General features: G+C 53.6%; 6 protein-coding genes across 6 annotated transcripts; 2 read left to right on the plus strand and 4 right to left on the minus strand.

The window, feature by feature from the left end:
• Positions 1–225: 225 nt before the first annotated feature.
• Positions 226–2398, minus strand: B0T26DRAFT_657750 (uncharacterized protein; the record flags this gene model as incomplete). The annotated part of the gene is made up of 7 exons (XM_060438808.1): positions 226–558; positions 643–977; positions 1045–1207; positions 1262–1519; positions 1582–1947; positions 2043–2278; positions 2356–2398. The coding sequence occupies 7 exons, from the start codon at positions 2396–2398 to the stop codon at positions 226–228; spliced, it is 1734 nt and encodes a 577-aa protein (XP_060290363.1).
• Positions 2399–4164: 1766 nt separating this feature from the next.
• On the minus strand, positions 4165–5496 carry B0T26DRAFT_793190 (mPR-like GPCR protein; the record flags this gene model as incomplete). The annotated part of the gene is made up of 3 exons (XM_060446877.1): positions 4165–4555; positions 4622–4852; positions 4918–5496. 3 exons carry the CDS (start codon positions 5494–5496, stop codon positions 4394–4396), a joined length of 972 nt encoding a protein of 323 aa, XP_060290364.1. The 3' UTR covers positions 4165–4393.
• A 2598-nt stretch (positions 5497–8094) lies between these two features.
• On the plus strand, positions 8095–10430 carry B0T26DRAFT_744306 (uncharacterized protein; the record flags this gene model as incomplete). The annotated part of the gene is made up of 10 exons (XM_060444399.1): positions 8095–8163; positions 8289–8473; positions 8547–8659; positions 8802–8868; positions 8963–9132; positions 9213–9548; positions 9618–9658; positions 9709–9936; positions 9996–10211; positions 10278–10430. 10 exons carry the CDS (start codon positions 8095–8097, stop codon positions 10428–10430), a joined length of 1578 nt encoding a protein of 525 aa, XP_060290365.1.
• An 835-nt stretch (positions 10431–11265) lies between these two features.
• On the minus strand, positions 11266–12534 carry B0T26DRAFT_657897 (uncharacterized protein; the record flags this gene model as incomplete). Its single annotated transcript, XM_060438822.1, has 2 exons — positions 11266–12128; positions 12198–12534. The coding sequence occupies 2 exons, from the start codon at positions 12532–12534 to the stop codon at positions 11266–11268; spliced, it is 1200 nt and encodes a 399-aa protein (XP_060290366.1).
• A 2774-nt stretch (positions 12535–15308) lies between these two features.
• B0T26DRAFT_600768 (uncharacterized protein) lies at positions 15309–15718 on the plus strand (the record flags this gene model as incomplete). The annotated part of the gene is made up of 2 exons (XM_060435733.1): positions 15309–15483; positions 15594–15718. Coding segments are annotated over 2 exons (300 nt in total), but the record flags the coding sequence as incomplete, so codon positions are not given.
• Positions 15719–16505: 787 nt separating this feature from the next.
• Positions 16506–20051, minus strand: B0T26DRAFT_658997 (uncharacterized protein; the record flags this gene model as incomplete). Its single annotated transcript, XM_060438921.1, has 2 exons — positions 16506–19731; positions 19837–20051. The coding sequence occupies 2 exons, from the start codon at positions 20049–20051 to the stop codon at positions 16506–16508; spliced, it is 3441 nt and encodes a 1146-aa protein (XP_060290368.1).
• Between the last annotated feature and the right edge of the window lie 1589 nt (positions 20052–21640).

A 21640-nucleotide genomic window follows, 5' to 3' on the forward strand; every position in this document is an offset into this window, starting at 1 on the left:
GGGAAACGTAGGTACAGGTCTATCAATAGCTTAGTTTGATGATATCATATTACTAAAAGGGGGAACATGGCATACAAAGATACCACTAAGAAAACTTACTGACTAGATGATCAGGTAGCTGGCCACTGGATATCAAGCATAGCACACCCTCTTTGACCCAACACCCTGCGCCATCAACTATATAGTCGCCCAAATGAACCTTCCCTCCACAACCGAACTGGCCCATCATATCTTCGACACCTTCGCGCGGCGGGCCTCGCGCTCGCGGTCGCGGAGCAGGCGCCTCAGGATCTTGCCACTGGGGCTCTTGGGGATGACGTCGATGAACTCGACGCCGCCCTTGAGCCACTTGTAGTGGGCCTTGTGGTCCTGGACAAACTTGAGGATCTCGGCGGCGATGTCCTCGTCCTTGCGCGACGACACCTCGGCCGACGTCACGACAAAGGCCTTGGGCACCTCGCCGTCGCGGTCGTCGGGCACGGAAATCACGGCGCAGTCGTCGACGGCTGGGTGCGAGAGCAGGTGGGCCTCGAGCTCGGCCGGCGCGACTTGGTGTCCCTGTTGATCTCAGGAAAATGACACGGTTAGCGACATCTGTTGCAAGTGAGGTCCGCCCTAAATAACGAACAAGTTGGCCCGAACCTTGACTTTGATGAGCTCCTTTAGGCGGTCGACAATGGTGAGATGCTCGTTTCCTGAAGCAGACTTGGTGACCATGACCTCGTCGCCTGTGCGCAGCCACCGCCCGTCCTCATCAAAGATAAAGGCCTCACTCGTGGCCTTCTCGTTGTTCAAGTAGCCCAGCACGACCGAAGGGCCCTGCACGAGGAGCTCACCGGGGGTGTTGTAGGCGGTGATCTCCTGTCCGTCCGGGCTGACGAGTTTGGCTCTTGTGCTGGGGAGAAGAGATCCAGACGTCCCCTGTTCAACGTCGAGCTCGCTTGTCGAGCAGACTACGGTCGACGTCTCGGTCAGACCTGGAAGCCGTGTTAGCAGATCGCAATCTCATGCTGCTCGCGATCATCTGTCTGTGGTGGCACGTACCGTAGCCCTGGCCAAGAGTCCATTTTGGAAAGAGGCGGAGGAGTCCCTCGACAGTTTCTTTCCCGGTAGGTGCTGCCCCGACAAAAATAAACCTGACGCTGCTCAGGTCGTACTTCTTACATATTTCCCGGCTGCTCAACAAGCGAACGATGATGGGAGGGACCTGACTCTTGGTCAGGGAGATTTAGGCGAGCAGAACTACGGGCTGGCGACTCACGAGAGGAAGATGATTGATCTTGAATTTCTCAATGGCTTGGAGAAACTGGTTGAGCTCGAATCTTGGCAGGACAATGATTTCGTCGCCGCGCCATGTGGCGGAAACAGCGACAACGACGAGTCCGTAGATATGGCTGAAGGGGAGGATGCCAAGCTCAACCTGGGTGTCGATGCCCAGCTTCTTTCTGTGCACCGATTCGAACACGCAGTACTGCATCGCGTTTGCGATGACGTTTCGGTGCGAGATCATGACGGCTTTCTACGCCCAAGGCATCAGCGCGAGAGCTCTTGCGGTAGGGGACCGACCCTTTGATGGCTTACAGGCAGGCCAGAGGTGCCGCTCGAGTAGCATAGAAAGGCAACCTGTCGGGCACCCTGGCCCTTGCTCCACCTCAGGGGCTCGAGGTCGGGCAAAGAGCGGCCCTCTTGGATCAGGTCGTCGACCGTCTTGAAGTGCGGCTTCGGGGCATGATGCGGCAAGTCCATGAGGAAGATCTTATCTTCGGGAATGCCGGCGCCCTTAGCGGCCGCAAGCGCGGTCTCGAGGACGGGCACGCAGGTGAAGAGGACCTTGGCTCCCGAGGACTTGAGCTGGTGCTCGAGCTCGCTGGCCGAACACGCCACGTTGGCAGGACTGGCAATGCCCGAGAGACGGTGGACGGCAAACATTACCGATAAATAATCGATCTGTTTTGTTTGTTTGCAAGGGTGAGACGTGGTAAGCAAGCAAGCCAATCCCCTAATCTTTCTTTCCGTTCCCTGATAAGTTGCTCACAGCTTACAGTGTTGAAGGAGAAGACGCCAATGACCTTGTCCCATGGCGAGTCGGCATTGGGCTCCCAGCCCATGGTCTTGGACAAGGCCTTTGCGAGGAGATTGACCCGTTCAAAGGACTCGGCTGTGGTGTAAGTCTTGCCCGTGATACCGCATGTGAAGGGATTCCGGCTCTTGGCAATGGGGTGGCGGCCAGTCTCCTCACTACGCATAAAATCGCCTATGGTGATGGAGTCGGGCGGGTCTTTTCACGCGGCGGCAGCAGCTCAGCAATTGACAACATGCGCCATCCAAACTCTGAAGAGGCAATTGGAAACGTACCGAAGGGGAGCTTCGGGACCCATGCTGGAGGATAGAAGACCATTCTTATTCTTATCTTTTTCCTTTTTCTGGCGAATTACTAGGTAGGTGCGGAGGTAATTGTCGCCAATTCACAGTCACCGGCCGTACGCGCTGGCCTTTCTGTCGGCTACCAGGTCGTTGACGATCGTCGTTGCCTTAAATAGTTGGGGCGGAGCTGCAAACGAGTTAAGGGATGGATGTAAAGCAGCGTCATTTGACCACCTGAATGATAAGCAACGAGACGAGCACTGCGGCTAACGCCTATATAAGGTGCTCATCCTCCCCGCAGGAGAGATTAAGATGGCGAAATCCCTGACGCGCACTAGCTTCCCGTCTCACTTTACTACTAATGGCTGCCCGCACTCTACACTAAATCGTGGTGGGTGTGGAGGGGTGAAGTAGCTGTAAAGTCAGCTGCGATGGACATCTCAAACGACTGAAATCGGAAAGGTGGGGCTTCAAAGTACCCGACCGGAAACTTTCCATCTCACGGTGGCCGGTTGATTTACCTTCCATGTCCGTGAAAGGTGAGAACAGGGCTGGAACTTGGGAGTATGAAGAAATGCTATGGACTTCGACCTGGAAGTCACAACCGCGCCAATGTCCCGTTGACACGGTTGCTTGGCCAAACCCACCTTCCCCGGCAGAGACCCGTTTCCCCACGGCCAGCTGTGGGGTTTTCCAAAGCCTCGGCAAACGGCGCTTGCGGGGAAATGGTGCAAAAGCCGGACCTTGCCGAGCGTATTCCAGGTCTGACTGCTGCATCCCAATTTACTCCAGAAAGCGGTGTTCTGGCCGCCGAATTTGGCTGGTGCATGCTACCATTTTCGGTGACGTTATGTGGAAACGCGCACCCGCCTTCGGCGCTGCGCTACACTGCCACAGAGCCCGTACACATATACAATAGGCCCCCGATTTTTCCACATAGTTGCCCGCGTTTTTGTTCATGTCCTCTGATTGGGTTGGGGTAGGAGAGGTACAAGCAAAAAAACGCGAAAGGGCGACTGTGGATGAGATCTGAGACTAGGAGTTCGTTCCGTGGAGTTCTGTGAACGCTTCCCTCTACTTCAAACCACCGTCTGATGAAATTTTTTTTTAAAAAAAAGTAAAGGGCCTATATATAGAGTATAGGCATAGTCTAGCAGGCTCCAGGTTACCACTCTAGAGCCTAATAGGCTTCAACTTAAGCACCAAGCTCATTTGTACTTAAATCAGATACTTGTCTTCCGTCTGGATCACAGGAACAAGGAAGAGGCAATCGACAATAAGCTCTAGTGACAAGCAGTTGCTTCCCGCTTGACACCTTGCTTCCGGTCGTTAATATCCATTTGGAATTGAGCATCGCGGGAGAGTGATGGCAACTATCAGAAGTTGGAAAGGGCTTATATGGGCTATTTGCGAACTCTGGAGTTCGCAAATACCCCCAGAAATAGGCAAGGTATCACCAGGGCTGGGCGCAACGGTATTCGTGGCTTGTTTGGACAAATGAGTGCGGTGAATCGGCGTTAGACACCATTGCCTTATTCCTCCTCGCTCCCTTTGAACTCCTAGATACAGCATGAGAAGATTTCGGCTGGTCGTCCTCCTTTCTAGACACGGCGCTCTCGGAAAGCAAAGTGCGAGAGCTGTGCTGTTGTGGGGCTCCTATGAGATCGACATCGCGCCCTACAATGCCCCGCCCCACTTTAATTGGATTTCATCAGACTGCATCCGGAACCCGATCTCGAATCTCAGATTTCAGCATCTTCGGTCTTAATTATCCGATTGTTACCTGAGTGCCTCAGGCCCCAATGCTCGGAATGCATCCCCAAGGTCAGATCTGAGATACATGAAAGCCGACGATGAACACCAGGAGAACAAATTTCCAGACCCTTCAAAGTACCCCAACTCGGATAAGGGCAGTCGTATAACGGCCATGCGCCCTAGCAGCAACCTAATTTTAGGCTTCTCTATCGTCCTTGACAGTTAGCGTTTTGAAATCCTCCGTAGTGGAAATTCTATCCATATTCTACTATGCTCAGAGAGACGAGCATTTTCGGTGGAAGTAATTATAGTCAAAGGCCTCCAATATCCCAACCAATTGAGACACAGTTGCGAGCACCACCATGATGTGAAATAGTTGATGGGAGGAGCCCCATACGTCGAATTTGCCTGGATATCGACTCTCGGGAAACTTGGTCTACGGAAATACAGTAGTCAGGATCAGTTGCTATCATGTGCGACGTCGGGAAATCTGGAGTCTTACTGCGTAAAGAAAACTTCCAGTTAGAAGGAAGCCCCCTTCGGCCAGATAATAGGGCAGTCCGGATTGCTTTACCATTTGCGACCAACCAAAAATCGTGATTCCATGTATCAATGGTGCAAAGCCAGACGCGCCAAGCGCCACGAACGTAAGTGTTCGGAAAACGCGGAACTTGCGACCCTGTAATTTCGGATTGATCATGATCACGATGGTAAGCGCACCGAGAACTCCAATCTGAGAACCAAAGTAATTGTCAGATACGAGATACAAGTACATGGGGCACACGGACATTAACTCACCATAGACCAGTAAATCTTGCGTTGCAACGGTTCGCACCAGAATATCACGTATATTCCCGAGACAAAATCGCCCAATGTCAAGACCACTATGCCTACCAGGTCAAGCTGCAGACAGAGTTGTTCCACCTTTTTGGAGTGGTTCATCAAGGTGTGGTATGTCGTCGACAGTCCCAAGCAGATAACGGCAGTCAAGAGGAAGAAGGTGAAGATGACGTGATCAGTGGCAGTGATCCTGGAGTATCTGCTTGCAAGATACTGTTGGATATACCACTCGCCGAGCAGAAGGGCGATCCCTGGTATCAAGTGAGAATATATGTTTACCGACTCGTTGTGAAGGTAGGACCAACTGCAGAATGAAACCTGAGCCGAGCCTGAGATTGGGCGATAGCCATGACGAATGTACTCGTTATCTTGGTGCCATTCCGGCAGCTCGTCAAATGAGAGAAGAACTGGGCGTGCTTTGCGGGCTTTGGATTTATTTCTCGAAAATCTCTGGTGGATGCAACCATTTCCCGCAGGCAGCTCTTTGCGCACCTCGGGCGGTTGCGGGGGCGAGACCCGACGATGAGCAGATGGCATTGCTGTCGGGCTTGGTGACAATATGGGAGGCGGTACTTGGAGGGACAGGCTGGGACTCGAAGAAGGGGCTTGGGCTTCCATGCTTCCATCTGCTTTCTGTCATGAGGTGGGAGGTAACTGAGAGTTGATTGAAGTTGCTGAGTTCTAAGCTATCTAGCTGCGAGGTCTAGCTAAAAGAGTCATCCCGCCTGCTGGTGTCAATGTATCCTTCCTTCGATCGTTCCTGCCGGATACACGCATCTGTAGCCGCCAGCCTTGCCTACTCTCCAACAGCTGAAGTTCCCCCCAAATGGCAAGAACCAACAACGTCGCATTGCCAGCCTCACATAACGTATTAGACCCACTTATGCAACGCAGTAGTGTACGCAATACGCAACACTGAAACGGGCTATCCGGGCGTAGCTAATTAGCGTGGCGCTTCGTGTGATCTGTTGCCAAGACACGCAGAGCGCACAGAGCAGGACTATCTGTGGCTTTCCAGTGATCTGTAGACAGATCACTCTGGAAAGAGAGATCACTCAGAGCAGGCTTCTGATTAGTCTACTAACATAGATAAATACGATGACCGTGTCTACGGTCTTAGATAGAGCTTGCTTGGTTCTTCAAGCAAGCAATACACATTCATTGTACTCATACACTTTGAGTAGCAACCCATTTGATATATTACCCATGCTTTAAGAGCTTGCTATCACGGCAAGTGCAGACATTGACTGTGCGGTGACACTTGCCCTTTGTTCACATCACACGCCTACCGCCGAACCTACAGGTGCCATTGCACCGTATAGACAAACGACACACACAGCCAAGCGGTTTGTAATATAAAGAATCACAAGTACGGCCGCCGCGTTATGTCACGGCACGGCACCGTAGGCGCTGTGAGCAGCCCTCGGGGGCGTGACCATACTATAACCTACAGATTGCAGCCTAGCAGCTTGCAATTTTAGCATCCTTTTGGCAGGTGTGGTGCAGCAGTACTAGGTGTTGAGCCCCGCCGTCACACGTTATATGCCGGTATAATTACAAAGAATATAAGAAGAAGGGCAAAAGGTTAAGAATACAAGAAAGAGACGCTGGGGGAGGGATTCTTATTTAATTTGGGTGGAAGGATCTAGAGTCGGTGGTGTGGTTAATACAAGGGCCGCGCTAAACCAAATGAGGAGAGGTGGGGGAGGTGCCTTTCCCGGAGCGTGCAGCATGCAGCACCAATTCAATTAACCCCCAAATGAAACCTCCTACCAGGTAACGCAGCTCGCCCAGGCTGTTCCGTTCCTTGAATAAGCTTTCAGATGTGCTGCACTAGATCCGACAGTCCTATTTTAGACCGGGGGCCTCAAACCTCGGGCCCACGTCTTCACCATGATCTGCTAAAGTAATGTTCTCGTCCCGCACGAGTGGAAAACAGAGTTTACAATAGTGTCTGTCTTGAGTGACAACTTTTCCAGACGTTTATTTCCGTCATTGCAATAATATATCTCGTTGGAATCCGAATTCGCAACTGAAGATACGAACGAGACTTTAACACTGACTGGGCCTCGGCTTCTGTCGGCCGTTCCACTGCATATCGAGACTGTTGCATGCTGGGACATCACCTAAGCTGCACGTGATGCGACACGTGCACCCCTGATATACGCCCGTTGACCGTTTGGAGCGTTTCCAGAGTTTAATGGGCAGAGCGAAGCATGTTGTTGCAATTATGTTTGTTCGCCTCGCAAGTCTTGTCAACTCTCGGTGTTGTGCATGGCGTGGTTCCAAGGCAAGTTGGCGCCACTCAGCCAGAGTGGTGGTGGCTCCTTCCGCTCCCACGATATCTTCACTTACACGAAAAAGCACGGGCCATAAACTACAACCCCTGAGGACATACTCTCGCAGTATTCACAACTTGAAGTCACAGAAAAATTCTTTACTCGAACCCCTATCCTCTCGGGTTGGTCTCGTCCTATCATGACTCTCCGATTGTCCCAGCGCTCGTTCCTATTGTTCGCTCCGCACAAGCGAGCGAACTCAAGAATCCCAAACCACCGATCACACACTCGCTAGTTTCCGTTATAAAAAAATTTCTCCGACTTAATTCTTTTCGCTCACTTCAATCGTCGTCATCATACAGCGCATGTTTCTCCCGACAGCCCAAATTTACTGCAGTTGTATGTCACTACTGCGCCCACGGATTGAGAATTTTGAGAATATGAAGTGAGTAATTCTTGTTTCTAATTTTTACCTCGTCTAGTCACTTGTACTTCATTCGCTGCCTAGCAGAGCATTTCCTACCTCTCCGACGAGCGTCGCTAACCAAGACCGCAGAGCTGTATCGCACGTCTAGCCAACATGTCTTTATCTGTAGATAGGGCCCTTCTATAGGTCCCGGAATCACCCCTGAGCCCGCCTCCGTCGTGGTTCAACGACGACGATCTGGAATACCCCTTTGAGAAAATCCCGAAGCGTGGTTTTGGCAACTCGATGATAGCAACCAGAAACCGACCAAGCGTATTCGCATTCGCCCTATTGACCGTGTCAGCCCGGCCGATGAGCTGGTGCCTACTACTGCAAGCGCGGATTCCCCGCCAATGTCGCCGCTCAGTCCGCCTCCTTCGTGGTTCAACGATGACGACCTTGAATGTCTATTTCCAGAGGATGCCCGCGAGACTCTCCAGACTGTCAACCGTGAGCCAGGTACGCCTCTCTATTTCCTGGGCGCGGCAGACGATGATTCGGATATCACGTCTCCAGACCTTACCCTATCGAGCACCAGAACTCGTGTCGCCTTGACGCCTGATACCGAACTCGGCGACGAAAAGCCGGAGCCCTCTTTTCCTCCATCTATTTGGTCCAAGTGGCGCGGAAGCCTTTGCGAGGCCCTCCCATACTTCAAGGCGTATAAGGGCAGCCTTCACACGAACGGATTGGTTGCCACCGGCTTTCTCATGGACAAGCACGCCGACCCACGAGATGTGTTTGATGGACAAGTCATCATCTCGTCTGTGTAAGTCTATTACCTCTTGACCATGTTTCTCTCATGCTAACCTGTATTTGAAGTGGTGGTGGTCGCGAGAGAGACCTAATGGAACGGGCACCATGGTTCGGCTCAGGGATGCCTCCGACAGCAGTCCGAATATTAAGGCCTTTCGGAATGCGCAAAAGAATCGGACACTCCTCGCAGTGATTGCAGGTAGGAAACAATGGTTTTTGTTATTTTCTTGTTGCATGCGCTAACTTTACACTCGCAGGAGAGGATCATCCTCTCTACCCCTGTCGGCCACCGTATCCCTACGCCGTTCTCGACTACTTTGTTGTCTCGGATGTTTGGACAGAGAAGCGGAATGGAATCCGTGTATTCCGCGTTCGCTACGAAAAGGCAGATCTCCAGAAGCCGTCATGGTGGACCGCCCATCGCGACGCACATGGCACCGCTCCCTCATTGCTCAGTGCTATCAAGACCACATGGAAAACTTGCTGAGTGCGGCAAGAGTAGCAAGTTGATATACACTATTGGCTGGACCTGTCTGAACCATGAATGTGCTTATTTCTTGAAGCGTCCAGCTATCAAGACAGAGGACACTATCAAGATAGAGGACGATGACACCAAGATGAGAAGCGACGAGGACGTGCCTGAGGATCTGGAGTACAACGAGGCGTTCCTATGTGAGCGCACCCCCTTTATCGGCCCCATCCCGCCCCTCTGACCCCCGATGACCGAAACCGAGGGACGCCACGGCACGGAGTTGGTCTTGCGCCGTGGATTCGTCTGCCCCGACTGCGGATGCTGCAACCGCCGGGTGTACTGGAATTTGACAGGCTCATGACTAAACGCCGCGAGACTAACCAGGTGATCGATGACCAGCTAGCGACTCGTCTCAACAGAACTTGTCTCAATGACACCCAAACCGTCACCCTCGGGAGCTATACCGCACGCCAGTACTTCCTTCCAGACCCCAGCGGGAATATCATCGGCTCGTTTACTCTCCTCGTGTCTAACCCGCAGATCAACTCACAGCCCTTTGGTCCGGATCACCTGTTCCGGGAAATTGAGCAAGGATATTGGATTGAAGCGAAACCCAGTGGCTATACCCGGTCGTGAGTTCCTCTCTGATCATCTCACCTGAATATGGAAATTGACCAAGCTGCAGACAAACTTGAGGGCTACACTCGCCATTTTCAGCAAAACTTTGTATATATTCCATCAACCTCTACGTAATTACTCTATCTAATTCGCAACAGGGTGCTCGATACAAATTTGGAGTTGCCGTCCAATCCAAGGGCTTCGACCAGGCTCCTGAGGTGATCTTGCGAGCCCTGCATCGATTGATCTGGGCCGGTAGCAGTGCTGTCAAGAAGACGACTGAGTGGATCGACAAAGGTGGCCACGGCCCTCATTCCCCACCATCCGGCAGCAACGACTTCAACGAGCTGCTTGCCCTAGGATATATGGAGGACGACCGCATCAGCGTATGTGTTTCCGTCTCTAGTCTATTTCTTCGAACCTCTCTTGCTAATGTCTCGTCCAGTACCACGACGACGGCGAGAGCGAGCTGGGGCCCACAGTTGCCGCCCTGTCCTTAGGCTCGCCGTCCATCATGAAGTTCCGGCCCAAGGTGAAGATCGACTTTGGCAAGCACTTGCCTAAGAACTTGAAGGGTCTCTACAGGGACGTCCTGGAGGCTCCCATGAAGCATGGAGATATCATGGTGATGCATGGCCAGGCCATCCACAAGCTCTACGAGGTATGTTCCGTCCCCGCCCCGCACCACATTCCATCTCTGGGGTTCAACCTCTAACACAAACCACAGCACACTGTCGAGCCCATGGGTGGCCGGCGCTTCTCACTCACCTGTCGCTACATTGATCCCGACAAGATGCAGAGCCAGAGTGACAAGGATGATGCCGCCGTCAAAGGCGCCATCCCCGCCGCGTCCTTTGCCTTCAAGTATGACGGGAACTAGAACTAGTCCCGCCGCTGAAGATGCATGTCCGATCAAGGTGGGAGGGAATGGTAGGAGAAAGGAGGGGAGGGTAGGAGGGGGGATGAACGGAAAGACGGCAGAAGGACGAAATGGGGGGGGGGGTTCTTACCCCCCAGCAAGGCCCGGAGAACAAGACTTGGTCTAGACGACAAGCCTGTCTGGGTCTGGTATCTGACAGAAGAAGCAGGGCAAGCAGCAATCAGCATAGCCCAAATGATTGATGATGATGATAGCCACTTTTAATTACTGCAGCCCCCTTTCGAGTGAAAAGAACATACCACCGTGTACAAGACGTATTCCGCGAGCCGGCGGATGGTATTGGTGATGGACGTCCATCTCCTTGGCGGCTCAGCAAAAAGCACCTGCGTTAACTATGTGACAAGACTAATGATTTCTTTCGTCTACTCTAGCAGCGACTTCCACAGATGACAAGACCAATAAGAACGAGTGGCGACCAAGGAGGCGAGTCTCCCTCGATTGGTCTAATGGGCGATCAAATCCCTACTTACCTACCTCGAGAAATTTTTGTGTACATGTACCTATGTGACGGTTCCCACTGTTCTCACAGTACAATATCTACCTCTGAATACGTAGCCTACCTACCTAGGTTCTCCCCACGACAATTGATTTTGCAGCCCGTTTCAAAACACACCGTTAATTCTTAGCAAGTGCATGCAGTCAAGCTCAAGGGTGGTCGCGACGGCAGCGCTCAGAGACTCGCCTACGCGTGATAAGCATACTAAGACGGCTGAGCCAAGATATTTACTGTTTTTTTTTTTTTTGGTCTTTGGTTTTTACAGATTGAAGATAATTCTCACCTCTTGAGCGAGCCGTTCCCGGAGACGAGGAGCACCACGCTGCCGAGCTGTCGGCGGAGGTCCTCCTTCTCTACGTCGTGGGTGTCCTCGACCTCGCCCCATTTGCCAGTCTGCCACGACACCTCGAGGCTAGAGGCGCGGGCGGCTTCCTCGACGCCAAACAGCTCTTTGCTGCTGCTGCTGCTCTTGCTATCACCTCCTTTGACCTTCGACTCCTCGGCCACGGCGCCGGCACCTTCCTCGCTCCACTCGAGCACCAGCCGGGCGCCGACGAGCAAGCTCTTGCCGGCGAGCGTGGCGCGCTCGAGACCCGCCAGCTCCCAGCTCGAGAGCCGCAGGATCCAGCTCTGGATGATGTCGCGGGTTCCGGGGGCCTGGGAGCGGGGGAAGATGGAGTTGCCCTCGAAGACGGGGATAATGGTGACGCCGGGCCAGGCGCACGTGGTGAGGTCGGCTACGATGACGGCGGCGACGCGGGCCTGCACGTCGTGCAGCGTCTCGCCGGCCGCGTTGGTCATGTTGTTATTGTTGAGGGGGTTATGCAAGTCGGGCGGCGGCGCCCAGCACAGCAGGCTGTCCGTGTCGAGGTAGCGGAGGAGCGACTCGGTCAGCCTGGCGCGGATGGGCGCGGGCGGCGATCCGGCGTGCGCCGCGTCGTCGTCGGCAATGTCCAGCGCCCGGCACACCGTCGACGTCAGCGGGATCAGGTGCTGCCTGGTCGCCTCCTGCACCGAAACCAGCTGGTCCCACTCAATGCCTACCGCGTGGGCCAGGTGCGGCTTGCTCAGCGGGATGCGCACGGGAGTCTTGCTGTTGGGCCGTCGCAACGGCCGCGTGTCGAGATGGATCTCGTATGCTCCTGGGCGGAAAGGAGAAGTTAGCTTCAGGCGTCAGGTTTGGTGAGAAAGGGAAGATAGGGCTGGCTCACTATCGACCTCGCGCACATGCACCTCCTTCCAGAAGCGCTTGGTAAATGTACCGCCGGTGGCTTTGCTGGCGCTGGCAGCACGGAGGTCCTTGGCTTTGCGCAGCAGCTCGACTTGGGTCCTCCGGCGGAGGATCCTGGAGGCGGAGTCGGGGGAGACCTGTGCCGGGGGCGGCGGCGGTGGTGGCGGCGGGCCAATGCCAGATATGGGCGAGACCTTGGCCGGTTGTGCGGGATGCGTGTGGATGGAGGCTGTTGCTACTACTGATGGGCAAGACGTGATGGCTGCAGTCGTCTTGAGCGGGACGCGGCGCAAGGGCAGCGACGTGACAAGCCGCATCGCAGACGCCATTTCATCGACGATTTGCTTCAGTCAGTTGGCGTCTTGCGTGGGGAGGATACAAAAGAAGGAGCAGAAGAAAAATTAGGGTAGAATATGAATTGTTTGGGGGTACATGGCCACTCCGTCGCCCAGGCCGCGATTCGAGTTTGCCGTGCATCGTCAAAGGAAAACCACCACTTCAGCGAGCTGTAACTGCCGCCAGCTTTCAACCCTAACCCTCAACTGGACCCTAACCCTGGCTACACGGTGAGCGAAAGGGTTCACCGAGGAGCAATCTGAGAGGACGCCTCTGGGAAACGAATGACACCCAGTAGCTTCACAATAGCACAGACTCTACACGCCTAAAAAGAGGGGTAATAGGCCGGCACTGTATCTGGGCCATGTTCGCAACTCGAATTTGACAACAATTGAGGGATTTCGCTTGATCCCAATTCTTTGAAAGGAAGTTGCGATCGAAACCGCCTGTTCCGGTCTTCATCTTCGAACTTGTATGCCGTCGCTTGCAAGGCAGCCGCATTTATCTCAGTTTGTAGGTACATTGCCTATCGTGCCTTGTCTTGATGACCTTCGGCCCTTCCGTTGGAGCAGGTTTTGTGTCTTTGCTTTCCACTTTCTCGGCTGTGTTTAATGTTTGTGGTTCTCGAAAGTCGAACGACAGGAAGTGTTAATAACCTGGGGGCTAACGGCTCTTTCAGAGTCCCAGCCTTTGAGATATCTCTACTCCCCAAGTCTAGTATCTCGCCTACCATCCATGAGCGGCCGGCAACTATCATTCTTCGCCTTCTCGGCAGAGACTCGGATAGATATATATCGCCTGCTGTTGGTCCACTCCGAAGGGATAGGCAGCCAGGCACTCGGCGTCTCTCTGTGCCCTGCCATTCTCTCCACGTGTCGCCAGGTTCTATCCGAAGCTCGGCCGATTCTCTACGGAGAAAACGTTTGGGGCATGACCGTGGCCGACATCGACGGCTACCGAGAGGCTTTCGAGTGTGGTACGGACATGGCCGGTTTCCTTTTCCACTGGAGTTTCTTGTCGCCGCCCCGAATCTTGGATCTGCGGAAATTCTAGGTCCGTCTCTTCGCAAACGTAAATGGCTTGGAGGCCATCACCGAGAGTATCAATGTCCGCTCCCTTGCAGCAAATGTGTTCAGTGCCCTGTTGCGTCATCCACATATTGACTACTTGATGATTCAAGTCGGCTTCTGTAACTTGGATGGTCGTGGCCAATGCTACGTCCTCACGGACCTTGCGATCTACCTCACCCATCCAAGGTCGACTTCACTTTCGTCCCCGCCGTCTTAGCCGACTACATAAGGCACAGACTAACTAGAGCCCCGCTCACAAACCCTTTGCCGATGATGTACGAGGTGCTCGAGACTTGGGCAACTAACTTCGGTGTTTCTCCAAGCTACCTGCGAGAGTGCTGCATTGACATGGGGAATGGCGACGCTCATTTGTTTGAACTCATTAGGCGGCGGATTGTAAACGACGTCATCACCAAGAACCCCGTTCGACGAACAGACATGGACCACATTCTGTACCAGTACGGCTAAAGGATTCAGACATCGGGCCCGCGACTGTTTTATCCTTGTCTAGCCGCTCATCTTCGAGTACCTCCAAACCCCTTTCAGCTCACACCACTACTACTATCTAACGTCTACACTAACGTGGTGACTTGGTCTCTTGTCTGTTGATGAAAAGATTGTTTTAGGATTTCGTCCCATTTTTGCCCCGGCCTTCAACTTTTCAGTCAGGCTCATGCCTTCACCTTAACGATTTTATGATTCCATGTTCTCATGTCAACACAGCGCCCAAATTGCATTTATCAGCCGCTGATGAAAAAAAGATGCTTTGTATTTGTCCCCCCTGTCCTGATATTCAAAAGTCTCATCTAGTTTGAGATCTTTCTGGCCGTTGATGAGAGGCGATAATGAAGTTTGAAAGATTGGTCTAGCGTGCAATGTGGACCGCAAATGGCGTCGACGGTCCCATGATATGGATCAGGCTTATTGAACTAACAAGGCACCTGTCATATAGTGCAATATCGCCAAAGTTTCAATTAGTCCTTTTGCCCCCTTGACTCGGTCCTAGCTAACAACCATCTACTTTGACGTCATGTGATGGGTGGCGATTCATTGCCAGAGTCCCGATAAAGGTGAGCGAATATCTCGGTTGAAGCGCGTCAGGCGGTTAGTCGAATTACGGGGCTTTTCGAACAAATGAAGCCTAGGATATGGCTTTATGAGCTCGAACCCCGTCTTCCATGCTGCCCAACTTATCTCTGCCGTTCAAAGAACCGGCGGTGCGGGCGGTTGGTGATGCGGAAAGTTCAGGTACGTACCGAATGCAGTATGTTGACAAGCTCCGGCGCTAACCCAAAAGGCGTCTTCTGTCTTAGAATAGTTGGATATCATTGGACCCCTACTTTAGTCACAGTCAGCTCACTTCTGACGACCAACTATCTGATAGCCCGGCTGTCGCTTAGGTGCACGAGTCGTTCCACAGTACGTCATGGCCTTTAAAACCACCTCATTACTTGAGTGATGCGTGGTCTAGGACTCTGAGAATCTGAGACCATGATAAATACGATACGACCGCCGTTCCCCAACAGCCAGTGAGATGAATCCACTCACACGCTTTCCACCATCACTTGTTTGCCGGTCAGTCCGCCCCAGGCTTCATCAAGTATTCCTGCAAACTAAACACCGCAAAATTATCACCTGAGCATCTCCACAAACCAGAACCACACATCATCATGTCAGCACCGTATCAACACGACGACGTGGCCACCGACGTCGACGTGCCCAAGGACGCCCCCGACGGCAACCCGCCCCAGGACAACTCGTATGTGTCGCGCCGCTTCGAATCGATCCCCGTACAAAAGGACAGCGCGCCGGTCGAGGACCCCATCGATGCCAGGACGGCGGACACGGATCAGCAGCTGGGTAAGTCCAAGTCCAAGTCAAAGTCCAAGCCCAAGTCCAAGTCAGGCTGTTGGGTGATTGTTGTTGTGTCAGTTTATTGATTTGTTGTTTTGGTGGCCCTCCACACACAGAACGAGACGATGTCGAGGCCATCGACAAGTCTAACATCCTCAAGGGCAAGAGCAAGACCCGCCATGCCAAGCCGGCCGGCTCGTACAAGGAGCCGAGCGATGAGGATATGGGCTTGACGGAGTAGGGTTCCTGTCACTTTCAGATAATTAGGGGGGAGAGCAGTCGTAGGAAACGTGTTATCTTATTTGAATCACAGTTTGAGTTTAATTGCCATCAACCCCAAATTTACCCCCATTAGACTCCTATCAAGACCTGAAGACTTAACAGAAACAACACAAGATGAACATCTCTTCCAAATCCCAGCATGAACATGTCTGTTTTGTGTGCCTAATACTAGCTAGTTACCCAGGACCGTATCTACCCTGTGAATTCATTCCGCCTCCGGGGCCAGCCACATATGATCACACCATTAATGACCACACAGCCTGCATGTCGTCCAGCCCGTACGTATTAATTACATCGCCAAAGACTGGGAACGAGGGAGAAAAAGGAATATAAACAAGCGACCCCCAAAAGGTAATTACGGTAAAAGAAAGACTGCTCACCAAACCAAGCAGAAAAGAGAGAACAACTATTCGTCCCAGCAAGGCGGCCGACGTGAACTTAACCCCCAAAAGTTTTCCACTCCCCTTTTTGTTTTGTTCGCCCAGGACACCTTCCAGACAATAAGAAAAAAAAGGTAACAAAAAAGGCCAAAAAGAAAATTCATAAAAATACATTGATGGCCATAAGGCGAGACAAAGCCCAAAGCCTTGCATTTTCTAATTAATTACCTTACGCAAAACCCGAGAATGTTTCTAAGAGAAAAAAAGGTCATCCTCCACCGGCTGAGTCTTAACACCAAATCCCACGATCCTGTCCCCGCGCACCGCCAGTAACCAAAAAAAGAAGAGAATAATTATAAGAAAACCTCAATACGGCGGCTTTGTGACGGTGCCCAAACTGCGCTCTCCTGCTTGGCTATCAATTCCTTTCAAGAGAGATTGGAGGTCCATCGCTGGCACAGGATGCTCCTCGGAGCTAGTGCCCCAGGACGATGAGACTCCGCGATCGCCGCTGCGGCTCTTGAGGCTCCGCTTCGATGTCGCTGGCCTGGGAAGCGTCGCTGGGTAGTCCTGCAATGTCTTGGTCTTTGACACTCGCCCCTCGAGACCGCTGGGAATTGGTGGTACGGGCGGTACGGCCTTGACAGGCCCGTCGTCGCCACTGCTGCCCTGGTCTGCGCTGCTGTCGTGCGTTGGATGTGAGCTCAATGGCCCGCCAAGAATAGGGAGTTTCCGATCACGAGACGCAGGCCGCAACTGTTGGCTCGCCTCCACTTCGTCTGTCGCCACGGGCTCTCCCACGGCGGCAGGGTTGAACGAGACTTCGCTGGGCGTCATATCGTAACTGACAAGACTGTCGCTACTGCTGCTGCTGTCGGTATGTTGCAGCCCGTGCATTGTAGGCGGCGGCTGCAGATGACCCGACAGTACGAGTTTGAGCTGCTCGACCGACGTTACAGCTTGCTCCTTGCCCGCGGGGCTCCTTCCAGCCGGCGATGCATTGCTGCGAACGCTTGATTTACGGAGCTTGGTAGCCGGCGGGGCGCCGGGATTACCAGCTGGTGATGACGAAGGGCGGAGATTGGCCTTGCTAGCAAAGGGAGATGGCGTCCTAGCTGCATGAGCTTGTCCATTTCCGTTCGCCGTCAACCCGCCATTTGCCGCGAGGCGGTTCTTATTTGTCCCTGTGGTGCCCGACCGCGATCCGTTGAGCGAGGTCGACTTGCTGACCGCCTGGACGGCAGCCAAGGTGGCGTCCCGAGACCAATCCGCAAGCATCTGCTCGCGGAAGTGGGAAGGAATCTCGCGTTCCATCTCGATAGCAGGGATAGTGCTCAGGGACGAGCCAATAACGGGATGGGAGAAGCTCCGGCCAGGACTAGCGGCCGGGCTTGTGGGCGGCGAGACTGTCGCCTCCTCATACCCGTGGCAGACGCTCTCCACCAAGGCGAGGCGGTCATCAAAGGGGAGCAACGCCTCTGACTCGATTTCCTTGATAGGGAGCCTTGGTTGAGGTCTCGCCATTCCAGGGGTCCCTGCCAGCTCCATGAGCGGGGGTGGCATGTAGATGCCCTCGACCCAAAAATGCTTGCTACGGCGACGAACGATTTCGTTATGGATCGCCCTTCCTACAACCGATGCCTCAAAGTCGAACTTCTCGGTGAGAATCCAGAAGTAGCCGTGCACCAAGCTCCCAAGGCGGACCTTGGCAATAGGCGTATCGGCGTCCTGAATGTCCTCCTGGAGTCTGAAAATCATGGGCAGGCCATATCTAACGGCATTCACGCCGAGCCGATTCACAAGCTTTGCCAGCAAAACGTGAAGCAGCACAACGTCTGTCTCGTACTCGACAAACTGGACGGCATTGTCGTAGATGGCAACGTGGAGGAGTTGCAAGAAGTGCGAGCGCGGGGCTTTGATGGGTTTGTCGCCTCGCGCCGAGGCGCTGGAGACGACTCTCCGTGCAAGCGTCCCCCCAACAAGGTCCCGATTCCTCAGCGTCGTCCGAGCCGTTTCGTCCCTAGCCTGGGCATCTGCTTTCGTTGTTTCACGGTCTAGCCACGTTGCGACTGCGTCGGCGTACGCTTTCCGGACGAGGCCGTCTGGATCCCGGAACAGCCACTGCGTGCCCTCCCACACCTGGATCGGCACATGATTCCTGGATAGCGCGTAGTTGCCGCTCATCTTTGTCCGGGGATTGGCGACAAGCAGGACCGACTTGATTGCCCTGAGCGCCGCGATCTTCGCGACGGTGAGGGCAAACAGCGAATCTATTTGCTGGTCGTCGACAGATGAAGCCGCTACAGCCTCCGCCTTTTCACCCTGGGGCGATGAGCTCGAGGTGCTACTCGATCTAGACGGCTTCAGCTTAAGGAGAATGGTCGAGATCATGTCCGATATCTGATCGGCGTAGTAGACATGCGTAGCCAGATCTCCAATGCATTCCTGAAGCCGGAGCAGGAGGTCTTTGCGCTGAGCAGCAATCCGGTCTGCATTTTCGGCGAACTGTACGGTGGTGGGCGAACGCGGGTCGGGCTGTCCGGGGAGTGGTGGGTCGCTTCTCATGCTGTTCGGATCCCCTGGCATCTGGACGAGCCTCCGTATATGTGCAATGAGCTGGAGTAGGATGTCCATAACGCTCAGGCCGATGAGGTTGATATCCGACCGCAAAAGGGCGCCAATCATGGCCGTAAGAACGATGTGATGGCGTAGATTTTCATCCGTCAAAGGGCACTGGGAGAGCGTCCCCATAGCCGTCACTAGAATTGTGAATCGATCCGCCACTGGAGCCCAGCGGGCAACCAGCAGGATCATCTTGATCGCCCAGCCACTGTCTTTGCCGCTGGTGCTCGTCTTGACAACATTCTCGAGCTGGTTGACTCGCTCTTCGGTGAATTTCAGCAGCGCAGCCGTAGCGGCATGTACTTGTGAGCGGTTAGGGGCACTGAAAATCTGCATAAGGCACTGCATTGCCAGCACGCCAATGTCCTCTTCTTCCAGCTTATCCACGTCCACAGCCGTTCCCGAAAGTGCAATCGGGTTTGGATTCCCCTCGAATGTATCCGCCGTTCGCACAGTGGCAATGCTCATCCTCCTCTTCATGGGCGCTGGGTCGCCCTTTTCGTCCCCTTCGGCCCGCTGCAGCAACACGTCTAGGAAGTCTTCGTTGTCGGTCCACAGATTCTCCAAAATCATGGGGACGGCCGCATCGTACTGCCGGTTCGTGGCAGACGAAAGCGCATCAGAAGAGGCGATACTCCGTATAGCTGCGAGTCCCGCGTTCCTCCACCGCAGCGCGATGGGCTTACTCGGCTGTACCTTCCCGGGAGATAAGCGAGTGGAGGCGAGCGAGGCATACTGATCAGCTACGGCCAGGTACTGTCGCAAATAGGCCTGGTCGCCCAGTAGCGACGTTGGGTCATGATTCTCGCAGAAGGCTTCGAAAGTCGGTATCGATGACTCAACCATGGTGATGTCGTTGGATTTGAGGATTAGCTCCAGGACCTTGAGAACGCATGATGCGAGCAGCGGGAAGTCTTTGCCCGCTTTCTCCATAAGGGCGGTTAGGATCTGAAGCGTGACTTGGACGTTCCTGTGATGGCGGGTGTCAGCATCTAATGCTATCCTGCCTGGCCCCAGCAGCGGCGCCAGACATGGTGCAGCACGGTTGAAGGAGAAGGAGTTGGGATCAGCTTACCCTATCCTCAGGCGGTATACATCGCTGGCCGTCTTCTTTTCCAAGAAGCTGCCCACTTTCTGGATCTTGGACCGACGCGACTGTGCGTAGAACAGCAGGTAGCTCAACTCGCTCGAATTCGGCTTGACATCGACGGCGCCCTTTGTAGTGCGCGGGTAGCATTTCAAGACGAGGACCTGGTGCTTTGGCCGGCACCGTTGCTGGATCGCATTCATGGTGGGCGAAGTAAAGACGCGTCCGCGCGCGGCTGGGTCCGGGCTAGATAGGAAAGCGATAGAACACGTCCAGACTTGAGGCTCGAGAGTCGGGGATCAGGCCGATGGGCGACGGATTCGACGGCTCCCGCAGCAGCGAGCGAGATGACAGAAATGTCCCCAGATTATCGGCTCCAGCTCAAAGGTCAATCAGTCTCCCCCCTGGAGAAAGGGAAAAGTTTTGGGGCTAAGATATCATGGGCGTAATTTGCCTAGGAAGGGGTGGCCTTACGGGCGGGCTTGGGGGCTGATAATGTGGGTGGAGCGTTGGCTGACATGAGAAGCTCCTGCGTGCGCGACAAACGTGTCTCCAACCGGGGTGGGAGGCTATGTACCCCCACTAGAAAATATCGCCCTAGCGGTACCTTTATTTCTCAAAGCGGGCCCCGAGATTGCGGTTCAAGTCCAGACATGATAACTTACCAACGGTGGCTGACGACATTTATTTAAATCTAACGAATTATTCCCTTATTGCCAGTTCTTGCACCTCGCGGCCCAGGCTAGAATGCAGCTTTGGGACAGCATCAATAATGGCGGGTGCTTGTTTGACAGTCGAGACAGTGTCGGCAGCAGCCGCCTCCCGTTTTTGGTACTATTTGGATTTGGGGCGATTGTGCTCCTATCTGCAACCAACAATTGCGGCAGAGCTTTTACACCCCTTCCATACGTTTAGGTCGAGCTACTAAATATCCGCAGACGTACTATTGGATTCGAGGCAAGTCTAACTGCAAGTTGTTTTAGTGTAGGGTATCTAAATCCGACTAAAACGCTCTCTACCACTAGGAGGTAAGCCTGCCAAGAAGTCGGGTTGCTCGAATTCTTCAGAGGTGACCGTTTTTCGACATGTAATTATTTACCATGATCTCCAAGGTAGGACCATCTGCCCTACACGCACAGCACCTGCTCAGGTATGCGGTGTGTCCTGCCAAAAGCGCGGTCAAACTCTCAGAGGCTCGGAAGCCAAACCGTTCCAAGCTAGCTGGCTAGTGGCATACCTACGTCAGAGCCGCCTGCTGTCAAGTGCCGGGTAATTAGTAGGCCCTCTGCGATTCCCGACAAGCATGGGACTTGGAGGTATAGCTGCTTGCTTATTGAAATACAATACAGTGCTGCCTCTAGAGTTTTGACTATTGGAAACAATCTAGATGCCTTGTCCGTTCAGTCAGCTGCGCAACGAAATGTTGCCTCAAATCACGCCTGCAGCCTCTCCTCATGTCGAGTGACATCAGCAAAGCTCTCGTGAGCCTGTCCCTGGGCCAGTTGTTCGCAGTGCCATGATCACGTGGTGATTGCAAGGGTTGTGGCTCACGGGTCCAATCAGAGGAGACGTGAGACATTTGATTTATCTCGTTTGTCCTCCGTCCTCCGTACCCCTCGTACCCTATACGGGTTGCATTTCGTGGCCTTCCTTGCCTTGGAACGTTCTTTATTGGCGGCCCGCACTGCACATCTATCTAGTGTACGCAGTACGGTGTACGTACTGCAGTACGTACGTAGTACGGATCCATGATAAGCTCGCATTTGACGCCGTCCTTTCTAGGTACCTATTC

Source organism: Lasiosphaeria miniovina, assembly GCF_030549165.1.
Source record: "Lasiosphaeria miniovina strain SMH2392-1A chromosome Unknown B0T26scaffold_8, whole genome shotgun sequence".
Lineage (NCBI taxonomy): Eukaryota > Fungi > Ascomycota > Sordariomycetes > Sordariales > Lasiosphaeriaceae > Lasiosphaeria > Lasiosphaeria miniovina.